This window comes from Anguilla rostrata, chromosome 9 (assembly GCF_018555375.3).
Source record: "Anguilla rostrata isolate EN2019 chromosome 9, ASM1855537v3, whole genome shotgun sequence".
In the NCBI taxonomy this organism is placed as follows: Eukaryota; Metazoa; Chordata; class Actinopteri; order Anguilliformes; family Anguillidae; genus Anguilla; species Anguilla rostrata.
The window spans coordinates 49,575,724-49,599,828 of NC_057941.1; the positions used below are offsets into that span (position 1 = coordinate 49,575,724).

At 48.1% G+C, this 24,105-nt stretch overlaps 2 protein-coding genes across 3 annotated transcripts; both read right to left on the reverse strand.

The window, feature by feature from the left end:
- Nucleotides 1-403: 403 nt before the first annotated feature.
- Nucleotides 404-5,648, reverse strand: sod1 (superoxide dismutase 1, soluble). The gene is made up of 5 exons (XM_064352629.1): nucleotides 5,482-5,648; nucleotides 3,110-3,206; nucleotides 2,432-2,501; nucleotides 1,552-1,669; nucleotides 404-831 (listed from the first exon to the last, which is right to left on the reverse strand). The coding sequence occupies exons 1-5, from the start codon at nucleotides 5,551-5,553 to the stop codon at nucleotides 724-726; spliced, it is 465 nt and encodes a 154-aa protein (XP_064208699.1). The 5' UTR covers nucleotides 5,554-5,648; the 3' UTR covers nucleotides 404-723.
- Nucleotides 5,649-6,776: 1,128 nt separating this feature from the next.
- On the reverse strand, nucleotides 6,777-23,619 carry scaf4a (SR-related CTD-associated factor 4a). 2 transcript variants are annotated; one of them, XM_064352628.1, is made up of 20 exons: nucleotides 23,397-23,619; nucleotides 19,878-19,961; nucleotides 19,575-19,619; nucleotides 18,902-19,063; nucleotides 18,150-18,291; nucleotides 17,378-17,520; nucleotides 16,998-17,183; nucleotides 16,733-16,821; nucleotides 16,085-16,241; nucleotides 15,450-15,632; nucleotides 14,272-14,360; nucleotides 13,730-13,920; nucleotides 12,960-13,060; nucleotides 12,635-12,748; nucleotides 12,219-12,375; nucleotides 11,755-11,861; nucleotides 9,285-9,444; nucleotides 9,054-9,134; nucleotides 8,564-8,662; nucleotides 6,777-8,224 (listed from the first exon to the last, which is right to left on the reverse strand). In XM_064352628.1, exons 1-20 carry the CDS (start codon nucleotides 23,424-23,426, stop codon nucleotides 7,320-7,322), a joined length of 3,225 nt encoding a protein of 1,074 aa, XP_064208698.1. In that variant the 5' UTR covers nucleotides 23,427-23,619; the 3' UTR covers nucleotides 6,777-7,319. The 2 variants fall into 2 exon arrangements, with proteins under 2 accessions (XP_064208698.1, XP_064208697.1); XM_064352627.1 differs by having other exon boundaries at nucleotides 16,992-17,183.
- Nucleotides 23,620-24,105: the final 486 nt, after the last annotated feature.

Consider the following 24,105-nt stretch of genomic DNA (forward strand, 5'->3'; position numbering starts at 1 on the left):
TCATTTTAACTTCCCTTGAAGTTTTAACCATTAAGTTAACGCGCATGGTCTCACTGAAACATGAGGCCGTTCCAAGAGGTCACTTGAGCACCATATAGCATACTAAAGTGTGATTGATTTAGATGGCATAACAAAACACCTATTAACATAGAACAGCAAATGCTCATATGTGGTCAGTGGTAAAATTTGAATAGGAGAGTGTAATGGAACATCTGTCAGAGGGACAGCACCGCCCTCTAGTGTGACCCAAGGTTACTACTATCAGACAGCAGAGCCACCTAAGAGAAATTGTGCCCCCAAGTGGCTAATTGTCAGTAATACACAGATATCAAAGCTTGTTCAGTTTTCGCCAATAACTCGAAGCTGGAACACACACAAGAACACTTCACAATTCAGCCAAAACTACCAGCAACGATTTTATTTGGTGAAGACATTCACTGGGAACAGAACCTAATTTACTTCCATGACAACAATTACTGTGCGCAGGTACAGACAGCAGACTGATATATGTACCCATTACAGACCAACAAACTGGAATACTTTCTTTTTTTTTTGGTTCAAACGGGGATACGATACTTAAGCTATACATACATTTTTTTTCTCCATAGCAACATTTGCAAAAATAAAACTATCTTCAAGAACTTCCTGATGCTTTTGGGACACCCTTACTGGTCACCCGCGACACTACAGTGGTTCCAGTTACACGGGGGTTGGGGGGCGGGGTTACTGCGTGATGCCAATCACCCCACAGGCCAATCGACCCCCAGCGTTGCCGGTTTTCAGGCTTTCTTCGTTGCCTCCTTTCCCCAGATCGTCGGCCTTCTCGTGGATCTGAGACAGACAGAGAACAAGCGATAAACCCCCCAAAAAAATAATTGACTGTACGCAAGGTATTTCAAAGCGGCAACCCTTCATTTTCCACTTTTGGTGGATTTGGCGCCATCTGGTGGTGACATTAGCTGGCCGTCACAACAGTTCGTTTTCACACTCCCCAGAGTTCCATTGGAAACGTACCCATTACTAGGAGCACAGAGTGCATATTTTTCCTTAGGTGATAATCCAGTGAATCATTATAGACGCTCAGGACCTTCGCATTCGACATGCAAGGTCCTGAGCGTGCCTCATCACAATGAAATACTTGGCGGAATCGTTGCGCACAACACCACCGGTATATAATAGCATTCAGAGGAACAAGGACTGTGAACACAAATGCATTGAATCCATTTGTCTACAAAAATGCCTTTTTAAAAAGGTATCAAATGTGAATTTTTTTTTTTTTTTTTTTTTTTTTTAATATGGAAAAAAATGAAGGATTGCTACTTTAAAGGTTTTGGGCAGGGCTGCCAGATTGCAGTGCTGAACAGGTGCAGTGTCTGAAGGCTTCTGTGGGCTGCTGTCACTCAGCAGCCGATCCAGGCCTCGGAAACGAGGTGTGTGGACTCATCAGCCAATTGCACGCTTAAATTAAGTGTGGAAACACCAATGACAGACTGGAGCTTGACATCCCCGTCTTACAGTTTTTATTTTTATTTTTTTAAATGTTTCCCTCACCACCATGGTTCGCCCGATGATCGATTGGGGGCCGGTCAGCGTGAGCATTCTGTCCTTGATGTCGATTTTTGCCACGCCGTCATCCCCAGCCGTTACGTTGCCCAAGTCTCCCACGTGCCTGGAAGCAAATTACATCATCACGATGACATCCCTTCCTCTCTCTCTCTCTCTGCCTCCCTCCCTCCCTCTCTCTCTCTCAGCAGACACAAGTCATCCCATCACCACTGTCTGGAGGACTGAAACCAGGTCTAAACAAATAAAACTGATACCACATTAAGAGCTTCCAGGGAATTAAATGAACACAATAAGACTAACTGTGGGTCCTTTCATCGCTCATAGTGCTCGCCCAAACAATGCGAAGTGCTGCTCTGCTTTTAAATCAAAGTGCAATTCTCGTGTTACACTGAACGGCTTTCTCGCTACACCCACATCCTGTGCGTGGTGCGTGTGCATCAATACCGCAAGAGGGAAGCATGAAAACACGCTGAATGAGAACATTATTTATTCAGAAACAAGCGTCCTGGGTGGCCACTGAACACCATCACATCCATCTCTTAAGCCCCTTTTATTGCTGCACCCAGTTATAAAAATAAATAAAAAATCAAGCAGAAAATGTCCCAGCCACAAAAACCTGTGAGAACATGCATGAGGCAGGACGGGCCGCCCCCCTACTGCCGCTGTGGGTTCTGCTGAGCCCGCCCCCACCTTACCCTTAACCCCCCCCACCCCCAGCCTACATCAGATAAGCCTGTGAAATTTCTAATTTCGTCGTCATGACAACAAGCGGATTTGGTGTCCTTTGCACCCCTGCCCCCCTTCACAGTCACAAGCAGCTGACACCCCGCACCCCCCCTGCCCAACCCCCCCCCCCCCCCCTCACCTGACTTCATCCTTGGGCCCACCGTGGGTCTTGTTATGCGGGTTGAAGTGGGGGCCAGCGCTGATGCAGCCTGCGACAGAGAGAGACAGAGAGACAGAGAGAGGGGAAGGGGGGGAGAGAGAGGGAGGGAGAGAGAGCAGAGAGAGAGAGCAGAGAGAGAGAGACAGAGACAGAGACAGAGAGAGGGGAAGGGGGGGAGAGAGAGGGAGAGAGAGAGAGAGAGAGAGAGATTCTCGTTACGCTCCTCACCCAGAGCCACGGACCAAACAGGCCGCATCTGATCTGTTTACATGGCCAGGGCCTCTCCCCGAACCAGCCAATCACCGTGCAGCCAATCACCGTGCAGGAGACACGACAGAACAATGTCCACAAGTTCAGTGTGTTAACCACACAACTGTACGCACCAAGACACAAGCAACTCAAATCACCCCAGACATGGCCTCACAGGGAGAGGTGGAACGTCCAGGGGTCAGAAAGTAAAAGTCCCGCTGTGCGTTTCTGCCACCCATGAACTCCAGCCAACAGAGTTCACCAATTAGTTCTACCACCTGGCTGAGGAACTGTGCTAATTATCAAATTGGGGTGGCTGGACCTAAACACTAGGAGGACTTGCTGTGTTTATGTTGGGGTGTGTATTTAAAGAGGCTGGGGTGGGGGGGGGGGGGAGGAGAACCTCACCATTTGTGTTGTCCCCATACACGTGGACGTGGAAGCCGTGCTCTCCCGGGGTGAGGCCGGTGATCTGTCCCGTCACCTGCACCGGAGCGGAGTCGCTCTGACGGAAGCAGAAGCACACACTCAACACCACTGTGTGCGCACACGCAAGCCACTGAGGATCCAGCTCCGACTCCAGGAGCGAGTCCGTTTCTGGATTTCACGCCAAACTTACATCGGCTCAACCGTTAAGCCAGGCGGTGCATAACAAGAGCTGCAAGTGCAGAGCCGAACTGCCACAGGGTTCTGTGCCAACTGCTGCTGATAATTGCCTGAGAAATTCAGGCAAACAACTGGGATAAAAGCCCAAAACGGATATTCGTGTCCCTCAAGGAATGCAGTTCCCCACCTGCGTGTTCATGTTTTATAATCTGTCCCAACAACAGGTGCACTCAACAAAGCCGCGTTCAACAGGTTAAGAGCACTGACCCGAGTGCGTTTTATTAAGCAAACAAACATCTGGTCCAGCAAAAGGTTAGGTATGGGTAGACTCCACTGAGAAAACTCCACCACAGCCCATTATATCAGAAGTGGTCAGTTCTGTTCCTGGAGGAAGTGTTTATGCAGGTTTCTGTTTCCACCAGTCAGTGAATTAATTGTTTACACCAAGTCTGGTTTCGCCATAGTTCAGAGCACTGCAAAATGTGTCACGTGGGGACACAAGAGTCCATTCATGAGAAACGTACCGAAAATGTCAACAAATGAAACGATTCTTCACATGAGACTGGCATGAAATCCAGAAACGGACAGGGCACTTCACGCTCACAGTGTTACATGAATTTAGGAATTCGCAACCGAAGGGAAGCAATTAAATCAGAGCTAAATACATTTACACGCTGTTGGGGAAGTCTGGTGTTACGCATTTGCGCGGATGTCATGAGGATCAATGGCGTTTGGTGGAACGAGGTCGAATTTCGTCCTTCGAAAGTCGTTAGAGGGAACCTAGGAATAACAGGCCGACCTTTCCGAAACACTACTTTTATCACAGGGACAGATATTAAATGTTACAAAGCAACAAGGCTTCAAGGTTTCCTACGCCTTGTGTGTGCACTTGTGGCCTAACCTTAAAGTTGCACCTGGGAAACACGCCCACATAACTATTTATTTACTTGGTGGTTGCTAGCTACACATTACATGCCCCACGTCACCAGCCTGCAGACATTTGCAAAGAGGCAGTCGAAATATTTTCAGTGATACAGCATTGTCGGTGGTGCACTTGGCCGCAGAAACACAAAAAGCAAATACAAGTCGTACTCTTCCATTCCTTAACGGCAGCCAAGGGCAAATATTCAGATCATCTAGTTGCATGTTACCTAAAAACCTAAAAACATGGAGGGGAAGTGTGTGTGCGTAACACTAGCTTGCCAATTACATCCTTGCGATTTTAAATACTGATGTAATGCCGCACATAGTGGTTAAGAAACCGATTCCCATCTCATAATGACTTCGCTAAATGTCTAGCTGCGGAGTAAAGCAAGCGTCATATGAGGCCAACCAAAAATGACTCAGCAAAATATGACAAGAACGCGATCACGCTAGCTAGCTAGATTTGACCGCTTTAGTAGTAGTAGGCTACAGGTTGTAGCAATCTATCTGTTCAAAATCGAAAGTTATCTTTATTTGAATCGTGTCCAAAACCACACAAGTCCTTAACGCTAGCTGGAAAACAACCACGTATGTTGTGCAGAAACACAAGTTAGCTCTAGCCAACTATTAGCTTTATTTGAACTTGAACCAAATCAAACACGACTGCTAGCAAGCCAACTTGCAACAAATGAATGCTGTCCTGTTAACTAGCAATAGAATTCGTCTGCAAAACTGGAACCTTGTACAACTTGCAGAGTTGGGGGCGGGAACATTACCCCACTTGCTAGCGCTATCCAAAGGTCGCTGCACATGGCATGCCAACCGATCTGACCAAACTAACACGCTAGACGGGCATTCATCTAGCGTATTTAATTATTTTTAATGGCGATCTTCTCTTGCAAAATTAGCGGCAAATTAATTTAGGTTATAATCGGCGCTTGCGTTTTCTGGTTCGCCAACAAGTTATTGGAAACAAGTCAGAAACTTAGCTAATTGGTGGTGCTGAAAAAAAACAAACAGGGATAAATGACATACATTGCACGTCAATTTTCGAGATTAATTTGCCAGGTCCTCAGAAATACGCTAAACTATGAATGAGCAGAGGACATTTTTTACACGAAGAGGTGGGAAGAACTATCTCAGCTAGCAGGACTTCTGCAAGCTACCGATATAGCCATCCATAGCAGAGGCCTGCGAGGAAAATATAGCAAAGATAAAACTGCTTCACTGCAAATGCATCTGAACCTTACCCCTTGCTCGAAGAACACGGTCCCGGTAACGTCACCAGTACCTTTAAGAACGCAAACTGCCTTCAGTGCCATATTTTGTTCCTTCAATTTTAACTCACGTTACCGAAGAAGAAAACGCCGTACAGCAACTCCAGGAACAATATAGTTGCACGGGAAGACAGCCTTCGAACGCGCGTCCAATCAGGCTGGAGACTTTTTTTACTCCGCCCCCAGTGCGCAAACTCAGTTGGCTTTAGAATGTGGTCAGACGTCACGCAAGTTTTATTAGATAAGGCTTGATAGCTCTGATTCGGAAACCGCAAGGTCTAAAATACAAAATTTTCTCTGTGAAAGAAATACACACATGACTTCAGCAATAGTCGACTGGGCGTATATTCAGCCTTGAGTTTACCGTAAAAAGTTGGCTGTTCACTGTGACTGGGCCATTTGCTCGTTTAGTTTCTCTGTATTTGAAGGCGATATATAACAGGGGTGCATAACCAGGGCCATACCTGTTATACGAGTTAATTCCAACATCCATCTTAGTTCTTGATCTACTCCAGTCATTCATTTTATCAGTATTTTGTGTGTTACATACCCGTAATGCACTGGCGCGTGTGCATTAGTGGCGCTGCATCTTAATGCTTTATGTGCTGTTCTGGGAGCATCGTTAGCCGGGTTTGGCCCTATTGCTTAAGTTATGATAATCACGAGGAGTCACTTGTACTATATTATCAGTCATTCTTATTAAGTACATTTGCTAAATGAAAGCTATTTACTAACATAATGTAGTGCATTTTTGTATTCGTCGTGAAACATCTTCACGTGGTCCGGCGATTGAACGAAACAAGGAACTTACACAGTATGCATCTGTTTAAAAAAAGCAAAACCGCATGCACACATGCCCTGAATAAATAGAACTGTGCACCTTCACGCTATGATGAACAGCACAGTTTACAGCCGTCATAGAACCCTCCCTAATTTGACCCGTTATTCGAAGAATACACAGAGCAATGAATTCAAGGCAACATATGCGAAATTAATAACAGATACAATTGGTGACATTTGTTGTGTACGATTGTTAACAGCTCACGCTATAAAACAAATAAATTTTACTCGAAACTAATTTTATTCCAATAGTCAGTTCCTTGCTTTTCTGTAAGCTTTCAGTGCATGGCTTGAAACCTATGTAACATGTGTAAGTAACAACAAGCAATTTAACTTGATAACTGAAATCTCACGCTTTAATACAGTAGTACGTAGTGATTTAAAAAAAAAAACGCTACCAAAATGGTAGAAACAAATACCACACTGGCTTGGTACGAAAATAGTTTATTAAAAACAAAATCCCTAATGCTCAAATATTGGAGGAGATTTAATTTTCATGTTTTGTCTTTTTTATTTTTAACTTAAAAATTATAGAAACATCTCATATCCTATGAGTCGTAAACATTTAAAGTTAAAAAACGTTACAGAAAAAGGGCCTCGCTGTCGGTTTTGCATTTGATTCAATCCGTTTCTATACTTTGTTTTATTTTTTTTGCAACACAAAGGGGCCTGAACAAAACGCTCCCCCCCCCAAAAAAAACTACAAATAGGTGCTGAGTGGCGAAAGCTTATTTACAGCGCGATTGGCTCTCTTCGTCTCTTTCTCTCTCGCTTTATTTTAATACAACATTCAAGTTCCGCAAGGCGGGACGCCACGGATCGAGAGGTGCAGCAGCGTTCCACATCTTTCGGAAGTGTTTATTTCCGTAATTCTTTTTTCCGAATACAGTATAATCCACCCCGCCCCGTCCCCGCCCCCCCTTCCCCGATGCGCACAGCGAGACTGAGCGCGTGCGCACCGCAGCTGCGTCTCATGATTGAACCTCCTGCGGTTTCTCCGCTGGTTCTGTCTTTACGGGCTCCGCTGCGGGCGGCTCCAGTGTCTCTTCAGGGCGGGGAGCGCCGGTGGGTTCGGGCTCGTGGCCCGGTGGCTGCGTTTCGGGCGGGGCCGAGTCTTTGGCGGAGTCCGCGGGAGGAAGCTCGGGGGCGGCGGGGGCGGCGGGCTCGGCGGCGCGGTGCCTGGCGGGGGCGTCGCCCTCGTCGGCATGGAGACGGTCGTCGCGGTCCCAGCGCGTGCTCCTCTCCCGCATGCCCGGCTCTCTGTCCCTGTGCCCGGGGGCGGGGCGGCGGGCGCGGTCCTCAGGGTCCCGCCCCCCGCGCTCGCGTTCGGGGCTCCGCCCCCAGTCCCGCCGCTCCCTCGCCGGCTCCCACCCGCCGCGCTGCTCCGCCTCCTCCGGCCGGCCCCCGAAACGCTCGCGCTCCCTGTCCCGCTCCCGGCCCTCGGGCCGCTCCCCTCCGAAGGGCCGCCGCGCACCCCCTCCCCCACCGAACCGCTCCTGCTCCCTGTCCCGCCCGAACCCGGGCCGCTCGTTTCGGAAGGGCCTCCCGTCCCGCTCGTCGGGCCCCTCGGGGCCCCGGGGCCCGCTGGGGCGCATGAACGGGGGTCCGTGGGGAGGGAATGGTCCCCGGATGGGGTGGGGCGGCGGCATGCCAAACCCGCCCGGGGGCGGCTCTCGGTGCAGCATTTGGGGCGGGCCCCGGTGCATCATGGGAGGGGGCATGGGCGGCATGTTGGGGCGAGGTGGGGGGAAACGTGGCATGTGAGGGGGCGGTACCCCCGGGGGGCGCTGCAGGGGGATCATGCCCGGACGTGCCCCCAGAAGCCCCCCTGAAGGAGGCTGCATGTTCATCCCTGGGGGTCCTGGGACCTGGTTACCTATGAGAAAAAAAACAAAAAAAACCTTCAACACCTGACCTACCCAAGCACACAAATTCTATGAAAAACATCTCATATATCTCATAAAACACAAAAAACTGCACTGTTACAATCAGCAAATTACGATTGTGATCGGTGATGCTTACAGTTGCCATGACAACAGTACGGCAACCCCAAGGCTTAACTCTCCTCACTTAGCTTCTCCCCTTACACGATAACACGCTTTTAGGTGTCATTTGTATTCACTTCTTATAGCTGGACAGCTGGTCCAAACACAATGAACCCCCCCCCACACCCAGCAGACAGGAGGGACAGACGGTCTGTACGCATCAGCCTCACCCATCTGCGGAGGCATGGACCCCGCCTCGCTGCTGTTCCTGGACCCCACCCCCGACGCGTCCTTGGAGGGGTCTTCCACAGAGCTCCCCGGAGCTCCCGCTGCAGTGGGGGGGGGGGCGATGGTAAGTGAACAGAGATATGAACAAATTTAGCCCCTACACTCAATATGGGTATCCCTTATTAGTCAAGAACTGCTGATTTCCAGACCATTATAAATGATCAGGTGAGATGCTGTAGGTGAGAGCTGCTCTAGGTAAGATGCTGTAGCTAAGATGCTAAAGATGATATGCTGCTATAGGTGAGAGTTGCTCTAGATAAGATGCTGTAGCTAAGATGCTAAAGATGATATGTTGCTACAGGTGAGAGTTGCTGTAGGTAAGATACTGTAGATAGGTGAGCTGCTGTAGCTAAGATGCTGCGGGTGAGCTGCTGTAGGTGAGCTGCTGCAGGTGAGAGATGCTGCAGGTGACAGGTGAAAGGCAGTGCTCACAGGTAGGCATACTGATTGAGGAGGCCGGAGGAGGATGTCCCGGGGAGCCCAGGGGGGGCATGGGGCCCGGAGGCATAAAACCTGCAGCAGCACAGGGGGCAGGAGAACAGCCTAAATTAACCCAGCACTTACAACCCAACGCTCACACTGCTGGGTCACTGTCCGAGAGCATTACTGAATTTAACCCGCATTCAGTCTCTCTCTTTCTCAGAGGCAGATTTGGGTGCCTACCTGGGGGCATCTGCATAGGGTTGAAGCCGGGGCGCATGAACGGGGGTGGCGGGGGCGGGGGCACCCCGGGGGGGAAGTTCGGGGGGGGCAGTCCCATGTGGGCGGGGAAAGCTGGGGGCTGAAGGGTTCCCACTGCCCCCATGGGCTGGACAGGGGGCACCTGTGAGAGGGAGGGAGAGAGAGAGGGAAAAAAAAAAAAAAAAAAAGAGTGTACATCTTATCAGGTGGAATTACATCACTATGATATCCTTCACAACCCGCTTTGGCAATTTGTGAGTTCAGAATGGCTCTTCTGAAGTCTTTATCACACCCCTGCAAATATGTCATTCTCAGCTGTGTTAACTGATCGAGTGTGTGAATATTGTGCAAACAGACTGTAAAAAGGGAAATGATATTATTTGATGTGAACACTTCTGGCACATAGAAACTACAACAATGGGCACATTGCTGGCGGCCGCCCGCTCAAGTTTCCACACTAGCCCACCTGCACATGCCAGCCGTTTGTAGTTTCGATACAGCAACTTACTTTTTTAAAGCACACAATAGCTTCGAAATCCACAGCTGAGATATTAAGAGGTGTTATTTATCTTGTAAAACAAAACGTGAAACTCGCTTAGGTTTATGTTAACCACAGACCTGATTTTTGGCATAAAACGAAATCCCTATCGGGAAAAACCTTGGAAATGTGACCCATGACTCAAAAAAGCGAACTTACTTCCGGGTTTTAGGACTACAAACTGTAACACTCTATTGTGACAGCCATACAGTAGACATGACAACCAACACAGCCCGATTACCACAGAACATCAAACACTCTGGTTCAGGGGTGAACAAAAAACGGTGCATGGAGTGTGCAGGATGATCGCTGGTATAAGTGCATGACTGCGCTGTGTTTTAACTGCGCAGGCAGCTTCATTTCCCCCTGACCTCTCCATGTTATTCCACACCCTTGCGTGCCCCTTGGCTGTTCTTGTGTTGAAGGACTTCCAGCTGGATCTGTGAGCATTTTAGCACTTCATCTCTGGTGCCCTGTCAAATACCCGTCACATAGACCCTCTCACTCAGCACTCAGTTCCTATACAGTCCAACTCAGAGGGGGTCAGAGTGAGGTCATTCAGTGTCAGAGGAGCTCCCTGGTTATATGTGTTGGCACATCAGGCGATGGGAGTTGAACTGTACATTTCAGCAAACTGATTGAGTAGTGTACACACACACACACACACACACACACACGTACACTTCTGTTCTGTCATTCCAATATGAAGCCAGGGTGATTTAAGCCAAGCAGAACTGGGTTTGGTTAGAACTCGAACAAGGCAAGGCAATCAAGGCAATCTGGGAAAACAACTGCAGGTGATGTTGGTGGGACAGTAGACACAAGACTCTGAGTGCGATGATGGGGACGCTGTGCTGTAGGAAATGCCTTTTCGCCTGACGAGAAGCTCAAAGCAAGGCGCCGACTCACCAAAACGGTAATTAAAGATCCTTCCTCCCGTCACATAATGAACTAAACAAAGCGTGAATCCTTTTGCGACTGTGTCTGAGGACGATTTCACATTTCTGTTCAGACACAACACGCAGAGGAACAACCAGCGGGGGGAAAGGGGTGGAAGTAGCCATGGTAACGGACGCCCCCCCCCCGCCCGCGCGCGCGCGGGACGCATCGCTGACTCATCGGCCCGCGCGGAAGAGGCCCTGACCGCGCGCTCGCGGTTTTCCCCGCACGCGCTCAGAGCCCGACGCCAGCGCGGAGGAAGGAAACTGGCGGCTCTCCTGCGGACTGTGCCCAGCGATAAAAGCGGAACGCCCCCCCCGAATGGCGACTCCGCTCGGCCCCTCCCCCGCACAGACGCCCGCTTTATCTGCCGACGGCACGGCCTCTGCCGCGCGCTCTGCCAAAAACACTTATGTGTGTGCGGTTCAGGCCGAGATATCGGCGCTCGAATCAGCCGTTTAGAAGCGAGAGCCACTTTCGGTTGGGGATGGGCGAACATCGTGGGTGAGGAGAGAGAGAGAACGTGACTTGGAGAGGAACGTTTCTGAAGTTGGGCGTGAGATATAACCACCGTGAGACCAGCTTGGCCAGGATTAGTCAAACTCGCGGTGTGATCGGGTTCGTTACTGTGGAAACCGATGATGGGGTACCTGTGTGGCCACTGTATCCTAAAAGGGTGAGAAGGTAAATGCAGAACTCCACATCTTCTATTCTAACACCCACCTGTGTGAGGCCATGGATGGAACTGGTCGTAGTTCTTAGTTCATCTGAAAAGCTTTGGCCTCTAATGATAGCTCTCATTACCTTTTTTTTTTTGTATTTATAAGGACAAAAGCCTCATTTAACACAAAATTTTATCTTCACAAACCTTTTTTAAAGATACGTTCTCCCAGCATTTAAGCTTGATAATGTATGTAGAGAATGTGACAGGGCAGCAGTTCTAACGCGTTTCACCTGAAATCCAGCAGTATTTACCTGTACAGGTGCAGCGGGCGGGGTCTCCTCCGCCTGTACAGAGTCCGAGCGGCCATTCTGCGCCACCTCGTCTGTCCTCTCTGAGTCAATCAGGGAGTCCTTCCACTCTGCGACAGGACCGGGACAAGGGTCACAAACACTCACTCAATACAACTACAACTGGCCACCCAGAAACACTCTGTCCCTATCCCTTTAAGGTGTATGTGATTAGAATGTTCTTAACGGAACATTCTAATGCTGATGTCACAATCACGACTGGTGATTGAGATCAATGGAGTTCTAGAACACTGACACACTCAATGAACACTTGAAACATTCCAAAACAAAAAAACCTACTCTTCAAATGGTTATACAACTGCAACTGGGCCCCCACAAGCACTCACTCTACAGTCATTCTGATTATTTTTGGTAAAGCACAGACACTCGGACAGGCAGAGGGAGCCCAGGTGGTGGGTGAGGGTTACCTGGGCAGAGCGTTTCAGAGTCCAGCATGCCTCCCTGCCGGAAGCTCTCCAGGTCCTCCACTTTGACCTTACTCCAGGGGATGTAGGTCACCCCCAGCTCCACGTCCCAATACTGCTTGTACTCAGGCTTAATGCCCTTATTCAAGGCCCAGGCAATCTGAGACAGAGAGAGAGAGAGAGAGAGGGAGGGAGGGAGAAAGAGAAAAACACAGAGAGGTAGTAGTGAAAGAAGGATACATAGACTCTTTCTGGAGAGAGTTCCTGTACTCTACCTTAATGTCTTTCTGGAGAGAGTCCCTGTACTCTACCTTAATGTCTTTCTGGAGAGAGTTCCTGTACTCTACCTTAATGTCTTTCTGGAGAGAGTCCCTGTACTCTACCTTAATGTCTTTCTGGAGAGAGTTCCTGTACTCTACCTTAATGGCTTTCTGGTTGACTTTGTAGGAGCCCCGGCTGAGTTTCTGCAGGGCTCTGAAGGCGTCTTGTCGGTGGACCATCACGATGTAGGCACATCCTCTGGGGGGGATCATCTAAGCAGGGGGTTGGAGGGGGGGGGGGGGGGGGCGGTGTTAGCGTTCAGGCCTGGGTGCACTCCAGTGACAGCTCACATATCGATCTGTCAATCAAGACACTTTCCACCCCCCCACTGCTTCTGCCTCCCAGCTACTCCCAAGTTCCCACATAAGAGCCAGGTAAAGAGTCCCAGGCAGGAAGCCCCGCCCACAGGCCGCGCCCACTCACGTTGATGGACTCGATCTGGCCGAACTCCTCCAGCAGACAGGCTACGTCCTGCTGCTGCGTCCGCTTGTCCAGCTGGCCCACCCACAGCGTCGTGCTGCACACTGACACAAAAAACAACACTGCATATCTATACTATACTATCTAGGACTATTATCTGTATAGTACATTGCTCTTACTACTGTATTTATCTACATAGATCTTTTCCCTAGTTATAGTAAGTATTAACTAACTTACCGTACTTTTTCATCTATAAAATTATAAGGATTATTATTTATTTATGCTAATATTAAAACTAATATAGTATGAGTTTTAATATACGTACTTTCTAATTAGGATTTATTATTTCGCATAATAATAACATACTGTTTATACTGTCAATATTTTTATCCACGGTGGTGTCGTATCCCACATCCAGAAAACCTACAGGGTTTGCAGACTTTAGCTGCCGACTCTGTATACAAATCTGGGAGGCTACACACACAACAGACTCCTAAACCATCCAGGGCCCTGTTTCACAAACAGGATTACGGAGTTGAACCGCAGAGTAAAATCCAAAACCCTCCCAAATCTAAAACATGGACTGAAATAAAAAGTGGGTTTTACTCAGTGAAGTTATCCAGCTAAATCAGTAATGTCTGCTTTGTGAAACACCCCCCCCCAGAATAACACACAGCTGCAGTCACCCCTGAATTATCCAGAGTAACTGTTAAGGGTTAAGGAGGAGAGGCCGGGGAGGGGACGGGACGGGACGGGTCGGGACGGGACCGTACCGCTGAGCGTTTCGTTCTTCAGGCTGGGCAGGCCCTTCTGCCGACGCTCGCGCTCCCGCTCGCGCTCCCTCCTCTCCTGGGACCGCGAGCGCGGGGAGTGCCGCCGCCGGTCCCTCGACCGCGAGCGCGACCGGCGGTGCCGCGACCTCCGCGAGCGCGAGTTCGACCGGGACCGCCTCCTCTTCGGCGATCTGGAAACGGGCGGGGCGGGGAGAGGGCGCAGGGGAGTCATTCTTTCCCCCCATTCACTAGTTCATTTCAAATCCTGACCTTTGAACCCTCAAAGGTTATCATGTGTAATTAACGGAGACACACACACAACCCTGGTCCTGGAGAGCAGCAGGGCCTTCTGGGATTCAGCTCTACTCTGCACTCAATCGATCAGTCTGAGTGGTTCACTGCTCATTTAACCTCACCTCACCTGGCTTCTTGAGTCTGTATCGGCTGACCAATTTTAGGGTGAAAATAAAAACCAGCAGATCCTGCGGCTGAACAGAGACCTCAAACTTAAACAATCAATGTTTAAGAACCTATATTCCCACCTGGAGGCTGACCTGGACCTGGACCTCCTCCCGTCAGGCCGATGCCTTCCATCCTTGTTCAGGGGCGGATCGACTTCCATGGACACGTCCTAAATTCAGAAAAAGAGAGGAAGACAGGAACTGAGCTTAAGAGGGTTTCGCAGGGTAATCACTGTTAAATCAATGGCTGCATCGAGCGAGAGACAAGGGACAAGGGGGCTTCTTTTCAGGAGGTTTCATGGGTGAACTACACTACCCAGAATGCACCACAAAATCCACACCAGCACCCTAGCTTCGATGAAGTGCATTTGCTAGTGCGAGCAGTTCATTTTTTGGGTTAAGAATAGATGGAGACCTACACAGCCCTTGACACAGTCGAGGGAAATCAGAGGGAATGTACGTTTCAGAAAACTTTGCTTCTTATTATGAGAAAAAAATACTGGCACTGGACGGGATTTGTTGCGTCATACGACAGACCTCCACAAGCAAGTGGGGTAATTTTCTGAGAGCAAGCCGTTGCCCAGATTTAAGAGCTACCTTAGACGAACGCCAAATCTTACATAATTAACAAAGCTTTCGCAGAGCACGCTGTCTCTTACTCACAGCTGCAGAGGTTCTAGAACGAGTCTGGAAAGAGAGAGAGTTTGGTAGAGTATCACCAGTGAGAAACACAGAGCTAATTACAGTAGCTCCCTACTGTCCCTTTAAACGCCCAAGCTAGGCACCCTTGCCCTATTCTCTGTGAGTAAACAGCCCCAACGAAAGCACGCCAACACAAATAAAACATTAAAGCAAATATTAATCTAGTGCATCACATATCTCTCACTGGCTGTCTTTTGGGGGGGAGGGGACGGCATACTTGTAAATGCCTGCAGAAATGCAACGCTTTGCTCTCAAAGTGCCATATTCATTTTTCAGTCAAATCATAACTTCTTTAAAAATAAATAAGAACATTTTTTTAAAGGCGCGTCCTCTGGTATACCAGTTCTGCTAGAAGACCCTGAACTACAAACCTCTGAGGTGTTTTAAAATGTTGCAATACGTTGCAAGGGGTTGCCACTCCAAGCTATCTCCCTTTGTTGACATGATGAATAATGTGCACTACTTTAAGATGAAAAGTTTCATGTTAAGATAGTGAAATGGTGAAATAACAAGTGAATTAAATTTTTAGCGGGGAGGGAGGGGGGAGAAACCCTCACCTGTGCCTGCTGTGCCATGTGTTGAGCGAAAGCCTCGCTCTGGGGTGGGTAGACCCCCGGGAAGGCAGGGGGCGCTGTGCCGGGCTGGAGGAGCTGCTGGCCCATGGGCTGCATCATGCCAGGGAAGGGCTGACCGTGCATCATGCCGTAGCCCTGGAGCTGTCCGTTCGGAGGGAGGGGGACCTGAGGGACAACAGCAAACGCTGTGTTAGGACTGTGTGTGTGTGTGTGTGTGTGTGTGTGTGTGTGTGTGTGTGTGTGTGTGTGTGTGTGTGTGTGTGTGTGTGTGTGTGTGTGTGTGTGTGTGTGTGTGTGTGTGTGTGTGTGTGTGTGTGTGTGCGTGCGTGCGTGTGTGTGTGTGTATCTGTGTGTGTGTGTGTGTGTGTGTATCTGTGTGTGTGTGTGTGTGTGTGTGTGTGTGTGTGTGTGCGAGTGCGTGTGTTTTGTGTCTGTGTGTGCGTGTGTCTGTGTGTGTGTGTGTGCGTGCGTGTGTGTGTGTGCGTGTGTCTGTGTGTGTGTGTGTGTGTGTGTGTGTGTGTGCGTGCGTGCGTGTGTGTGAGTGTGTGTGTGCATGCGTGTGTGTGTTTTCTGTCTGTGTGTCTGTCAGTTTATCTAACAAGGTCAGCGCTGCACACCTGGTGGGCGGGGTCTTGCGTCATGCCCATCATGTGAGGAGGGAAGTGCTCCATGTGGGGGATCTGGGCGGGCATGTGGGCGGGCATTTGGGCGGGCATATGGGGGTAGCCCTGCTGCTGCTGCTGCTGCTGTTGCTGGGCGCTGTCCGGGAACCCGCTGAGCGACAGGCCGCAGACGTGATGATGAAACACACAGAAACACACGCATGAGCTCATCAGACAGCCAACGTGTTTATAACGTTTAAAAAAAAACTAGGACAAAAAGCAGCCATTTTGTCATGAACTGTCCCAGACATTACAAATATTAAGCAACGTTAGTACTGCACATTTTTTTAATTTACATGTAATGTTGACAGTTTGGGCATTTCCGCCATTAGGCATCACCTACTTTACTGATTTTTTTATTTTTGCAGGCAGCTCATCCAGGGCAACAAATGTGGGAGGGGAACATGAGGGACCAATCACATGTAGGAGTGATGGCATGGTGGCCAGATGTAGCCAATCACGACAGGCATTGATGTTACAAAACCCTGAAAAGCACTGCTCTTCACACACAGAGCTGCCCTTCAGGACTGCCGGTAACGAGACAGCCCACCTGACTGCGTGAGCAAACGCTTTTTCCCTTTTCTCACATGCCAGCAAACTCACAAAGGAGGAGGGGCGGCCGTCGAGTCGTCCTTCTTCCCGTCGTCTGCTCCCTCCGGCTCGTCGTCGTAGTCGAAGCGGTCGAGAAGTTTCTGAAGAACGGACACGAGAGCACGGAAAAGCAATTTTATTGATGAAAATACACGACTAACATCCCTTCCACTGTATGTGACAGAGAGAAAGAGAAAGAGATAAGCAAAAGAGAGAAAAAGATGAAGAGAAAGTGATAGAGAGAAAAGGGAAAAGGAGAGGAGTTACTCACTGTCACCTTGTCGAAGGCCGCCTTCTGTTCCACGGGCTGAGGGAGGAGGGGGTTGTGCTGGGGGGCGGGGACTGGGACGGGGGCGGGGACAGGGGCGGGGCCGTGGTGCTGCAGCTGGGTCATCATGCTGTTCTCCACAGCGGGGGACTGGGGTCGGCCTGGCTGCTGGAACGTCTGCAGCATCTGCTGGAGCTGGCGGAGGGAGGGTCAAAGGTCAAAGCTTTAAGGTCAAAGGTCATTTGAGGCCAAAAACGGTTTATTTTCCCCCAATTAACCGAATTTCAATAAATTTGGACTGACCAAAATGAAAATGGAAACATGACAACTCCACTGACTGTACCAGCCTTTGACAGCTTCCTGTCTGGGCAGGAAGGGGCGTGGCCTACCTGTTGGCCTTGGGAAGACTGGAAGAGCTGAGCGACGGCGGCGAACGCGTCCGAGTTCTGCAGCTGGGGCACGGCCGCCACGATGGAGTTAGCGGTGACTGGTGGCTGGGTCTCTGCGGCCTTCACTGGAGTGGAGGGAGAGCCTGCGGACACAGGGACACACACACACACACACACACGCACACACACACACACCCACACCCAGAAACACGCAGACATGCACACTCATCTGTTTAACAGATTTCGCTTTTTTTGTCTGCTTTGCATCTCTGCGAAACTTAATGAAATTGAGACTCTCGTATAATACACTGCATTTTTTTTCATACTCCATAATACAGTATTCCTGGCGTGTTTCATAAATCATAGGCTAGGCATGTCATGCACGCAGGACAATTAGTTCTGTACCAGGCAATGGCGTCTATACTGCTGTCCGCCAGCAGAGGGAACATACGAGTGGTGGAAGTAACAAAAACTACCTGATAAAAACGAAGCGGACAAAAGAACAGGTCAATTATTAAATTTGCAGTTAAGTGATAAAAGTTCAGTGGACAAAAGTGGTAGTGATTTCATAAAAACATGAATGAATAAAACAGGCTTGAATCCACAAATGTGAATGGTGCTGGTAAATGTGGTGAGCTGGTGTTGGAAATGGATACCCCGAAAAAGAACTACTACCAGAGTATACGATATTATCAGTACAGCACGTGACCCCGCCCGGCAGTAAAAAGCAGTCACATGACCCCTGTCCCGTGACCCGCCCCGGGGTGCCCACCTGCGTCCGGGACGTCGTTCTCCGCGTCGGGCGGGGCGGCGGAGCTGCTGGAACCCGCCGCCATGTCCAGCAGCGGCTGGATGATCTCGATCCTGAACACGCCGTTCTTCTGCCACAGGTTCAGCACCCGCACGATCTTGCTCTGCGAACGCAAAGCGCACGCGCCGCTAGCCGTCTCTTTCTCCGTGTGACGCTCGCAACTCGCCTCTCTCTACTGTAACTTTTGCGTTTTATGTCGGGTCCCCCTCGCAATTTTGATTTCAAAGATCTCAATGGGGTTTCATCCTGGTTAAATAAGTATGTTTTTTTTTTTATAAACACATGCCCCTGTCACCCGCCAACGTGGAGACAGCGAGCAGCAGGAAGAGAGCAACGACCCCCGGAGGGGGGGGGGGGGGGATTGGCTTCGGTTCAGGCCCAAAATTTGAGTCAGAAACCAAACAGAGCCTATAAAATACTGCCTGACCCAAGGCCAAAAAACAGTCTGTATTTTTGTAGTACAACCCAAACAGAGCCCCAAAAATTTCAAAATTTACACAGGACTCTTCGAAGTAAAAGCAGCACAAATGTAACTACAATTATATCTGACCCAACCTCAGTCTGAGTGTGAATGCTTAGCCTGACCTAGACTCGTTGGGTCCTGGCTAAACCACACACTAGCAACACATATATACCGCAGCTGTTCTGCACGCCCCTCTCAGAACTCTCTCAACACAGCGCCAGCCTGTTAGCGAAGCGTCGCAGAGACCCACCCTGTCTTCCGTGGGACAAAGGCAGAGGTTCTCGAACGTGCCCGTGATGTTTTTGGTGAACCTGGGTCCGAAAACGTCCTTGTCTGCCCCAAACTGGTGGCGGGACTGGCGCACGATGGAGTCCACCACGTACAGGCCCGGGACTTTGTATTCTGGCTTGCACTGGGAGAGGAGCGGAGAATTTCAGTACATATTCACAGAGAGGAGAGCATTTCAGTACACATTCATAGAGAGGAGAGCATTTCAGAACACATTCAGGGAGAGGAGAGCATTTCAGATCATTCATAGAGAGGAGAGCATTTCAGATCATTCATAGAGAGGAGAGCATTTCAGATCATTCATAGAGAGGAGAGCATTTCAGATCATTCATAGAGAGGAGAGCATTTCAGGACACATTCTTAAAGAGAACAGCTTTTCAGTTCACATATTTAGAGAGAAGAGCATTTCAGACCGCATTCTAAGAGAGAAGAGCACATCAGATCAGACAAGAGAGAAAATGTCAGAACAAAACAATCACTTAAAGATCTAAAACTTTGTTACAGAAACCAAAACTGTCTCATTTAGAAATCTAAATGGTCACAAAACTTTCAATTCTGATTCTGATTGTTTCTTTTGCAGAACTTCTGCTTGCAAAAGTTTTACAAGAGTAGAGCAACTTTTTTCATTCACTCACCTTTTTGATGAACTTCTCGACAATCTGGACGACGTGCTTATACAACTACAAAGAAAACAGGACATTTTCTCACTGCACATTTTCTACACAAATCGCTTCTCATCACAAAAAGAGTCTATTCTCTAACTCATTAATGACAGGGCAATTGTGACTGACACACATATACACACAACTATATAGACCCCCTCTCATACCGTTCTGACAATAAAACGATGACTAACGCAAGAGCGGACATCGGCAGTAAATATCCTCCGCGCAAACATCCGCGCTTCTCTCCATCCTCTACCGCGCGCTATTCCTTACCTTAATAGCTTTTATGGCCGACTTCGTTATCGAAATCATCTTCGCTCGGGAAATCGGCGGCTTCATGTCCATCAAGGAGAACAACTGCGGGGGAAGGAAAAAAGACAAATAAAACTCAGCCCGTTGTGTGAAGCCCATCCGGTATGCTTGGAGCGATAGCGCTTTCGTGTTTGTGCCGCGTCTAGCTTCCGTCGTCAAACAGCGTGAGGACTTGCGGAAAGTGAAGACCTAAATAATGACCTCGGTTTTTAGCATCAATGCACAAACGGTCGGTTTCTGCGCTTGTTCGTAGCCACCCCCTCACGTGCACTTGTGGCAGGTTCATACATCAGCCTAAGTATTGCTATGGGCTGTGAACTGGACCTTATGTGTTCTTGCCTATGAATAACTGTACATAATGAGCATTGTACCTCATCAGACCTGTGTTTTGTAGTTGTTCCAAGTGACCTTCAGTATTCACTGTTGTATGTCACTTTAGATAAGCATTTCCTAATTAAGCAGGAAAACTCAGGAACAGTCACATCCCTGACAAAGACAACTAAAGGAAACACAGCCACGTGCGTTACACATGATGTCACACACAACCTAAGCACAATGATATTCGCCACAGTAGACCCCAAAGGAAGGCAGCAATGCAAGCTAAGAGATGTCAAACTTCAGCGTCTTAAGTGACCAATGATCTTCTTAGAAGGATAACAAAGGTAACAATATATATCTTCACATATATCTTCTCAGTATTATATGTTACAATACCAATGAAGAGTACAAATGTACCCCATTCTTGTTGTGATGAATGCTAATTTAGCCTATGCTGCTAAAGAGAACGAGAATGACATCTGATAAGCCAAGACAAATGTTACAAAGCAAATTGGCCGCAGACAGTGGCGCATCGGGGAACATGAACCAAAGTCCACTGTAAAGCCAGCAGTTGTACAAAGCACGCAGAGCCACAGCTCACACCAGCGGGGCTCCAGTTGCCACACAGTAATGGGAAAACGGGTAGAGTGGGGGGGGAACAGAAGGACCAAAATGGTGGAGTGACAACTGGGGTTTCATGTGTAGCTCCCCACCAGCGACTGAGGATGCATGACACCAGGATGAGTCACGTCGCCACGGCGAAAAAGTAGCTGAGGTCATATTCCGTGTTTATCCAGGGACAGACAGAGACTCAGATACAATTACAGGACGCTTTCAAACGAGGAGCTACGCTCTTGCGCACACGTAATGCATCACGCACAGGTTTTAGACCTGGGGTGTCAGACTGCTGTCATTAAGGGCCACAGCGTCTGCAGAGTTTCTGCAGTGTCGGCAGCCAGTTAAGGAAACCCAAAGTGTGGACTCTTCGGCCAACCAGTGACAAGCACAGAAATCCTGGAACACACTAAAAACTAGCAGCCCTCTAAAACTGGGGGCAAGATCACACAGTCTGTCAAACACAAAGAAAGGAACACACACGCGCGCGCGCACACACACACACACACACACACACACACACAAACACACACACCACATTTAGCTCAACAGTGGTCATAATAAAGAAGCAACTGGTAATTTTGTGCACTTGTTCACTGTCACACACACCTCTGTTAGCTCAACAGTGGTCATAAAACCAATACTTGGTCATTTTGCTCCATCTCTCACTCTCATTTCAGGTCAATATAAATTGTATTTAAGCCCTTTTAACATAACAGCTGAAAATAGTTTGATCCTAAATGAAGAACACTGGTTTTATTATATATTCATTTTTTAAGTCCGAACGACGATCACTTCAACAGTCTCCTATCAGAGCTTCCCAACACTCTTTCTAGGAACACACTGTTTGGCCTGTGGTTAATTCAATCCCCAGCTACATAAAACAACCTCCCCGGAACTGGCTAATAATTCTCAACAATCCTGTCTCACCATTTCAACTAAGCCTATCTTACACTGCTCCATTTTATTTGAGCTGCTGAGGAAGAATAACTTGTTCATCCTATAAGTGAATGAATGAAAGAATTTGTTCATGCATGCATGCAACCAAAATAATTTTAATGGGAGTTGAGAGAGAATACGTGTGTAGAGCAAGTTTTCCGATCATACTACGCCTAAACGTCAGGCAATGCTAGAAGCGTCTAACACCGTTCAGTAATCTAAGTATTACGACTAAGACTAAATTTCCTGGTTTTTAATCCGTAATAGCAGGTGATCCCAGCACAAGCGATGACAAAGCAAAGGAGAATTCTGATCTTTGAACATCCTTATTTTAAATCGCTTGCTGTCTAATCATCAAACTAATATACAAGATGTCCCTTTCTTGTAAAGGAAACTTAAGCAAAACAAATAACAGTTGTCCAACAATCTCTTTACTTACCAAGTCTATTAACATACTCAACGTTGATATATCTGTGTGTGTGCATGTGCGTGCGTGTGTGTGGGTGTTTCATTGAAAGCATACTACATACACAAGCTATAATGCATTGCCTATTGGAAACTCATTAATAAAACAGCTGTCTTTGACTGTTTCTTGGAACCAATTAACCTGCAAGCAAGTTAATGTTAGAAACCGAACCCATGGAAAGTAATAACGGTTGTTATTCTATATGTGTTAGATTGAATATAGAATACGAAATATAAAAATAATGTCGTTCGGTTACATTCACAAGAACTACTTTATCTACTTTAATCGGAAAGAGGCCTACGAGGGAGAGCCAGTTTTACTACGTGTCAAATTTGGGGTGTCACATCAAAGGGCACTTGCGGACACCCCATGAACTCTCCACTATAGCAGCTATCTTACTATAATTCCTAATTTTAACAGCTAGCAACACCAATAACACATTATTGAAACAGCAAGAGTTTAAGACGCTAAACATAGCCAACAGCAACACACAAACTCTCGCCCACACATATACACAAACAGATATTGAGCCCCGACGAGGAAGTACCACTTCTATCCCCGCGCATTGCCTACTTCAGCTAGCTGCTAGCTAACTTTAGCTTACTAGCTACCTTGGTAACGATGCACAGTGCCAGAGGAGTTGCGCTCCCCGCACATAGAAATGTTGGAAATATTGCTTATTTATAAGATCCCCGAGTTGAAGCTCTATCCAACCACTGCAATGCACGAAGTAGGACACCTGAAACTATTTACGTTGCAGCAGCTTTCCAATGACACCTCGTTAGTTACACACCCACACTGAACCTGGTTAGCTGGCTGGCTAGCAGCTAGCTAGCTTTTTTTGGGAGACCAGCACGTCAAAGCCACCTACAGTGGGCCAAGCCAGACACTATTGCGTGGTTTTGCATGCACTAAACACGCACAAAATACTCCAGGGTTTCCACGGGGTGCGGAAAGCACACGCCAAAGTGTCCTTATGCTATCACTTTCGCAGCATGAGTGCATTTTCAGCCTGCGGCCTGAAAGCAAGACTACTCCACGGCCTCCACAAGTGCAGAATCGGACAGCCGAGTTCACATGACGGGAACCGCCACGGTTCCAGTAGTTTTCCAGGCCCCCGTCGCCCACAAAGACAGGCTTACCTCCTGGTTGAAAGCGTTGACAGCGTCCATTGTCTCCCGTCTCTACGACTTTGCCCTGTACCGTCCAGCACTCTGATATTAGCAATGTTTATCTCCGGATAGGCCGGTCTAACATGTCCGCTTCCAGCAGTTGCAAGCATCAGACGGTCGGTGGGTATGGAGCCGAGCGCGGAGCAGGATGGGATTGCTACAATCTCCCAGATCTCCGCAGTGTGGCAGTGTTGTCTGAGATTTCCGTCATGAAACATTGGCAATGTTATTGAGTATGTCTGATGTTACTGTGTTGCATCCCTCAGTTTGTTTTGAACACAACGTAGTGTTTTGGCAAATAACGCAAATGTATATGTCCAGATGGCATCCGCTACATTAACTGTTCTAAATAAATAAATACATAAATAAATAAGTAAATATTACTTTTAGGCGGTGTTAGTTATTTTTGAGCAGAAGAATTCACTAATTTATGCTATATTTATTATATTTAATTTGTCATTTGAAAGTCCATGAATAGAAGAGTCAAATATAGTATAGGACATTAGAAAATAAGTTAGTAATAATTAAGTACCTATGTAAATCATACAAACAATAACAAGTGTTAGTTGTGTAGGCTGCTTGATCAAAATTAGCAACAGTTTCCGTTCGTTTTAATAAAAAGGTATCGGGACAATCAACAGCTTGCCGATAATTGCGCTTGCATTGTAAATAACGGCCA

Bases quoted from the DNA above. Each gene is read 5' to 3' on its own strand.
- sod1 (XM_064352629.1), bottom strand. From the start codon at position 5,553: ATGGCACTGAAGGCAGTTTGCGTTCTTAAAGGTACTGGTGACGTTACC. The intron at 1,670-2,431 runs GTGAGGGGGGGG...ATTTGCTTCCAG, and splicing joins GGGCCCAAGGATGAAGTCAG to GCACGTGGGAGACTTGGGCA. The intron at 832-1,551 runs GTGAGGGAAACA...TGTCTGTCTCAG, and splicing joins TCATCGGGCGAACCATGGTG to ATCCACGAGAAGGCCGACGA.
- scaf4a (XM_064352627.1), bottom strand. From the start codon at position 23,426: ATGGACGCTGTCAACGCTTTCAACCAGGAG. The intron at 15,633-16,084 runs GTGTGCAGCGCT...GTTGTCCCTCAG, and splicing joins CGCAAGACCCCGCCCACCAG to GTCCCCCTCCCTCCGAACGG. The intron at 13,061-13,729 runs GTACGGTCCCGT...TTTTTGTGTCAG, and splicing joins GAAGAACGAAACGCTCAGCG to TGTGCAGCACGACGCTGTGG.